This window comes from Branchiostoma floridae, chromosome 8, assembly GCF_000003815.2.
Source record: "Branchiostoma floridae strain S238N-H82 chromosome 8, Bfl_VNyyK, whole genome shotgun sequence".
Lineage (NCBI taxonomy): Eukaryota > Metazoa > Chordata > Leptocardii > Amphioxiformes > Branchiostomatidae > Branchiostoma > Branchiostoma floridae.
Window position 1 is genome coordinate 22,871,948 of NC_049986.1, and position 7,280 is coordinate 22,879,227.

Consider the following 7,280-nt stretch of genomic DNA (forward strand, 5'->3'; position numbering starts at 1 on the left):
GGCGTGTGGTCACCACAGAGAGGGAGTCGTGATGGATGAGGGACGTGTCTTCTCCCGGCTCTGACGAGATCTAATGGGGTGGAAACTCATTTCCCTCCGCCGTGCTGAGAGACGTGTTTAAGGACGTGCGGGGCCGGACAGCAGAAGCTGGGGATTACCTTCCAGTCGTGAACCCTGGACCTTAACGACTTCATCCTGTCAACGTCTGTACGTGCGCGTTTCGCTCGGTACGTGCCGTTTCGGTGCCGCGGAGATTTAGGGACTGCGGTTTGGTCGGCCGTGAAGAAAGGAAAAATCGGAAAACGTACTGCGAGCATATTCGGCACCAGCGACTGTTCATCGCGACGGGCATGGCCGGCAAGGTTAGGTATCGATTGAAGTTCGCCGGGCACTCTGTGGGTGGCAGACAAGCATTCGTTCGGATGAGGGAGTGCCAGCAGCTTTGCTCGGAGTGGTAGAACGGATTGAAACACACCGCATCAAGATATCCTTATCAGCTGTGGAGAGGAGGCAAGTGTGCAGATGAAAGAGTACCAAACTGCATAGTCGCGTGTACTACTCGTGGATACAACAACTGGTTGTGAATAGACTTGTTTTTGCGGATACTATACCCGTGTTTGGAGACTACTTGTGAACATGTGCGTAGGACGAGTGAGCACACACCGTTGTTTGCGAGGAGCTAACAACTTCAGCATATTTATCCGTTTGCGGTGATGAGCAAGGAGACTTGTGTATTACTCAGCACAAATTGATTGGGGATCATCTGTCAACCTGTATTAAGGACAATCCAATGTTTGTGAGGCAGGAACTAACGACCTCAGCAAAAATATCAATGTATGGTGATTAAGAGCGAGACTTGTGCATTGTTCAGCACTCGACTCTCCACAATGCTCAGGTCTGCAGTTCCGGTGACGTCCGTAGCTCTGATGGAGGCGCTGCTACTGCTTACGTGGATGGTGCCGGAGCTGGTGGAGACCATGACATGCCCTCGCATCTGTAAATGTAGCGGTTCATTTGAAACTGTTTACTGTGGAGAAAGTGATCTACTCAAGGTGCCGCGAGGCATCCCCACCATAGCGCAAGTACTTAGCCTTCCGTATAACAACATCACTAAACTGACCAAGAACCAGTTTGTAACGCTCAGGCAGTTGCAAACGTTACAGCTCGGATTCAACACCATATCGGCAATAGAGGCGGAAGCCTTTAGAAATTTGGACAACTTGCAGACGTTGGAGTTGCTAAACAACAGATTATCGTTTGTACCTACGTCGTCGTTCAAGGCAATACCTGCTCTGAGAGAGTTGTGGTTGCGTGGCAACCCGATCACGTGTCTAGATGCGTTAGCTTTCTACCCCCTAAATAGCATGAGGCTGCTTGATATTGGTGAGTTGAGGCAGTTGAAAGCTGTTTCCAAGGATGCCTTTGCCGGGCTCACTAGGCTAGTGTATCTCAACATGGCGGTGTCTAACCTGGACAGTGTGCCTTACCTTCAGTATCTCACCAGTTTGGAGGAGCTGGATCTGTCGGGAAACTCCATACAGGTGCTCAAAACGGGAGACCTCGTGGGTCTAAAGAGGCTAAAAAGGCTATTGATGGTGTCGACGAACCTGAGTAAAGTAGAGTACAACGCGTTCAAGGATCTCGCAGAGTTGAGAGAATTGGACTTATCGTACAACAACCTGACTCTATTACCGCTAGGGCTCTTTTATCCGTGCTATTCGCTTAAGAAGGTCAACCTGGGCAGAAATCCTTGGAACTGTTCGTGCCAGGTCACATGGCTTGTGGACTGGCTGAGCACACACGTACAAAACAGGACAGATGGGTCGGTAGGGACCTGCCAATATCCCGACGGCCTGCGAGGCAAATACCTGTTCGAGGTCCAGTTCATGCTGATACAGTGTCCTCCTGTCAACGTTACCAGTCCAAATGTGGAGGTTCCGGAGGGTGACAGTGCCACAATGTACTGCAACGCTGGGCAGGAGACCGCCGTCAGCTGGATGACCCCGAACGGTACCGTCATAAGGCACGGTTCGTACAAAGTAAGGGTCAGAGTCTTCAACGACGGGACCCTGAACATCACAAGTGTGACCATGAGCGACTCGGGTTTGTATCGGTGCTTGCCGCAGAAGCCACCGACATACGCTGAGAACGACCCCTTCACGACGTTTCTGAACGTCTTACCCACCAATATACCGCGAAGGTGGACCATTCTAACCAGCACGGATTTTCCGCTAGCCGAGGAACCTTTGGACACCAGTTCCATCAACGCCAATTTCTGTGCATCGGTCACCAGAATAGATACCAGCGAGGAGGACCGAAATTGGCGTAATGGGACTTCCTTAATCGATCCTAATGCTACCTACGGTCCCAACATATTCAACTACCCGGGTGGTGACACCATAAGACCAGAGGATTACAACCTAAATAAGAAGCCCCGAACCGACTACAAGAAGTATGTTATATCGTCCATAGTGTCCATCTTGTCCTTCGGATTCTTACTTTGGACAGTGTGTTATCTGGGTGTGAAGTGTTCGAAAGTACGGGAGAGGAGACAACAGGAGAGGAACTATCAGCTACAGAAAAACTGCAACTCCATCAACCATCATCCAGCAATAGTGGATCTCTACCAGATCCCGGATGTGGAGAGTATCAGCCCAAGCAAGTCAAACTGTACAACGTTGTCAACATTTAAAGACCCGCCACCCATGGAGACGATAGTATAGCACATCATGCCTAATATATACATACATATATTAGATTTTTGTATTTAGCTAAGGGACGACACTTTTTGTACCTATTCAAAAACAGATGGATAACGCTGTATTTTCAACATGTATCTAGTTGGTAGGTATTCAAAGCGGTCGGAAACAACGATTGGAATTGTTTCTGTTGCTTTCAACTGATAGTTCAAAGAACGGTGATACTAAGTATCACTGTCATGTTTCTAAGTTGCGGAAACGTTTGTTGGTAATCTAACCTAACAGGGGTCTTCCTATATACTTAACGAATAAGGTGACGTTAAAGGAATGCACAAGGTTTAAAACATGAACATTGCTTACCATGTAAGCCCGTCTGTGTTGGTAGTAATCATACTGAAAAGCTAAACTTTCTTCCAACACAAAAGTTGAAAATTTGATCCGTGCGTACTTTGTGTTGGAAGAAACTTTAGCTTTGGGCTATGAAAATTACTATTCATGCCACAAAACTGATCCTTAGGGTCCGTTTTACCATGTTTAGCAGTTAAGGATTTCTTTTGATCAGAGAACTAACCACTATGATTTCGTGGCTTAAATTATAAATTTTAGAAGTCGTATTCCATTAGGCATTCTTTACAATTATGAAGAGATGCGGACAAGGAGTTTATCAATATCGTTTCTTTGTTACGTCCTACAAAACCCAGGAATTCCATTCCCTTTACACGACCCAGTATTACCACATGAACCGTTCTCTATAGGGAGACTCCTGTGGGGTCACTGCTGCTCACGACCTTGGCACCCCCGCTCCACGTAAATCAGTCTTCTTTTCACTTTGAGGGGCTTTCATACCGGGTGGGGCAAGCACAATACGTCTATTTTGCTCAGTCAAGCTGGCAATTTTAGCCGACCTGAAACGGAGTGCTGCATATTAACTCCTGTGATACTTACATCTCTTGATCGTTGTGATATTACTCGTGAGGCACGAAGGGGGGTGTTGGAGTGCCGGGGGTCACACAGCTGGTCGTTGTCATTCCTTTTGTGAGCACAAAATTGAAATCTCATTACGTCGCCTGCGTACTGTTTCATATCAGATGCCAGTCGATACAAATCACTTGGGCAGATTGGACGTTGCCTGCGATGCAATCGGTAGTGAGTTCAAAACTGGCGACACGTCTGCAGTCAATGTTATACAATCACTGTCACATCCTGATGATGGCCATGCCTACGCATCTTTTGTGAAGGACGATAAAAGGAAGATAAAATCAGGGTCTACATACGTGATTAGCAAGAAACTTGTGAGCTATCTGTGAGCTGTATGGAATGCTGACTGCCTACTACAACTCATGTACGTGACTTGTTCTTCAGATGGTTAACATACGTACAGTGTACCCAAAGAGGGCTGGCTATAGACACAGTTATCTGGTCAATTCATCATCTCTGGCGGGTTCAATGAAGTGCAAGTTATGCACTTGCATATGCATGGCGTCGCCCATGACACTGTTCCGGATTATAGAGCAAGAGCGGGTACTCCTGTGTAATAACTTCACAGATAGATGAGCAGTTTCTTTAATAAAGAATAATAAACAATGACTGATGTCTGTACCTATACGACATACGGTAGCTATAGCTTACTCCCAGATGGGCCCAGTCAGCCCGCATCAATAAAACCAAACCTGAAATGAGACTACAAGAGGTCGACCTGTGTCCGTCTAGTTCTCATTCATATCCACTCAGAAACTCATTTCGGCAGTGCGAATGCCAAGCGTGACTTCCCACAGGAGCGCAGTATTAATGCGAGGTTGCCTCTTAAAAGAGAATGCCTTTCTTTAGATTGTGGATTGCTTTTTGCCCTCACGAACTCACTTCTACCTACATCAGACAAAATGTAAGTTTCAAAGTCGGGCAGCTTATACGTGTGACCTTGGTGGTAACATGCATATCTATGGAACATCGAAGAAACACGTCGAGTATCTTGAATGCTAATTATGGTTATTACGTGACATTTTGACAAGATAATTGTCGGTAGTAGTAACGTGCACTGGTTGCTATATCTATGTAACATAAAGGCGGGGTTGCCTCTTAAAAGAGCATGCCTTTCTTTAGATTGTTAATTACTTTTTTCTCTCACGAACGTGGTTCTTCCTACATCAGACAAAATGTAAGTTTCAAAGTCGGGGGAGCTTATACGTGTGACCTCGGAAGACAGGGTAACATGCATATCTATGGAACATCGATGAAACATGTCGAGCATCTTGGATGCTAACTATGGTTATTGAGTGGAATTTTGACAGATAATTATGGCTTGTAGTAACATGAATTGGCTGCTATATTTATGTAACACGGCGTGTACTGACAGATTCTGATCAACAGAAAACATCAAAAACAATATGTTATCTCTTCTAAATGGATTCATATGTCGTCGGCGTAAGGGTTAAAGTAAATAAGTAAAAACACAACTAAGTACCATAATTAGTCAAGTATGCCATGAAATCGAATGAAGTTTTTTTTCAGAAAGGGATTGCAATATTTTGTGAATGTTTTTAAATATTTGAGGCAATAATACATCTGGTGTGTAATTTGCAGCCAATAGGTACCAACATTTAATAAAGAGACTGATTTACGTGATCGAGGCGCCTGCTCGAACACGAGACCCCCGTTTTATGTCCCTTCCGAAAGACGAATCCGTGACTTCTTGGGCGGGCTACAGCATCCAGACCATCCTCCCTTCGAAGTACTGACCGGACTGCACGTTGCCTAACTTGCGAGGTCTAGGGGATCGGGTGTATCAACGCAACACACGGCCGACTAGTCTTGTTGTCCTTCAGCGTCTTCAAAGATGACATCGGGCAGGTCGTACTTGTCATTGGTAGCACAGTCAAGTTACTTTAATATGGATTAAATCACTGTAACGGCAGAATGTAATCACAGACCCAGACGGCGTGGATTATGGTGCGTAGCACCGACAAGCTGTTTCTCTAATGACAAAGCAGCTCACGAATGTCGTGTCCTGCAGCGGTCCATGTCCTCCAAGGTTTGATGAAGTCTTAAGTAACAACGCACACGAATTGCCTCACACAGTCACAGTAAGCTAAGTAACGGCATATCAGATTATCACGGAGGAGTACCATGGAACACTGAACAGAGACGGTGGGCGTTATAGACTACCTGACACGTTCTTCTAATGACAAAGCGGCTCATGAATGACGTGTTCTGCAGCGGTCCATGTCCTCCCAGGATTCATGAAGTCTTAACAGCGCACACGAATCGCCTTACACACCAGTAAAGACATATCAGCTTGCTCTGCAGCCTGCAGGATAGAATTACTTAGGCTGTGCAATGATTCAGCGAATGCAACAATAGGAGGACAAGTCATTCTGTGACTATGATATATGTCTAAAATCAGTGCCATCAATACGGGTGTTAATGGCATGATACTTATGCCCATCGTCGAATATAAACGGATATACACCCTAAGAAAGAATGGGGAGTTTTGGGAGACTTAAATCTTGTCCCGCCATCTCTTTAACAGGTAGAAAAAAGAGCAGAGTCTAGACCTAAAGCACAGATGTCTGATTGATAGTTACTAAAGTCACTTTAGACGGTGCATTAAGTCCGTGACGTATCAAATTGATCTTCCTTTAAGTAACGAAGAAGTCTTTTACTTGAAGGTTCATTTATCGATGTTAGCTGGCCATCGACCCACCTAACCGCCATAAATTTGCCGAGTCCACATTACGTGGTTGCCGTTTTGTTTGGGTGATCAATGACGCCGGTAATTTCCCAAGACCAATGGAGTTACCCAACACAGCAGGTACAATAACGGACATCGACAACATACTGTGGTGTAGTCTGTGGCGTAACTTGTAGAGTGTTAGGCTTGGAATCTAGAGGTCCCGAGTTCGAGCCGTGCCGCCGACGTTGTGCACTTGGGAAAGGCACTTTACACGACCTTTATCACTTCACCCAGGTGTAAAATGGGTACCTGACTTCGGTCGGGGAGTTAAAAGAAAGTAAAAAGACCTTCTGTCTGTACTGATTCCGTGGCACTGTTGTACAAGATTAAAGACACTCAGTGTTTGTGACATTGCTTTCCAAGCGTACCCTGTACTGAATTAGATACGTAGATTTACATAATAAAAAAAAAACTTAAGAGAAACTGGATAGTCCATCATCAAACTAAAATAACAAAACGTCAATCATAATCGTAGATCATAAATCAAACTAGATGTGCGGGGTCACAGTATAGAACACGCATGGTCCGAAGATGTGACACGTCCAGTCAAAAATCAATGCATGCGCATGTCGTCCATATAATTATGATGGTGACGCCTGATTTGAAATTGGATTGTCTCAGTCTAGTGGCGACGCTCAAACTTCTCGGCAACCTCTTCTGTCGATCAAGATCACCCCGGCAGCAGAAATATTGGCTGGGACGACAGTAAGTAGGTCGGGCCTCCGGGGACGCACAGGAAATTTATATGGATAAAGGCCATTTTCAACGATCTTACGGTTAGAGGAGGAAGAAATGGCAATTTCCCGACCGGGCACGGATTGAGAATCGATTGTTTTCTTGGAAAGTCGGTC

The 7,280-nt window shown here is 45.5% G+C and overlaps 1 protein-coding gene across 1 annotated transcript; it reads left to right on the forward strand.

Annotated features, from left to right (window-relative positions):
• The first annotated feature begins 873 nt into the window (after positions 1-873).
• Positions 874-5,267, forward strand: LOC118420985 (leucine-rich repeat-containing protein 4C-like). Its single transcript, XM_035828095.1, has one exon. It carries the CDS (start codon positions 888-890, stop codon positions 2,721-2,723), a length of 1,836 nt encoding a protein of 611 aa, XP_035683988.1. The 5' UTR covers positions 874-887; the 3' UTR covers positions 2,724-5,267.
• Positions 5,268-7,280: the final 2,013 nt, after the last annotated feature.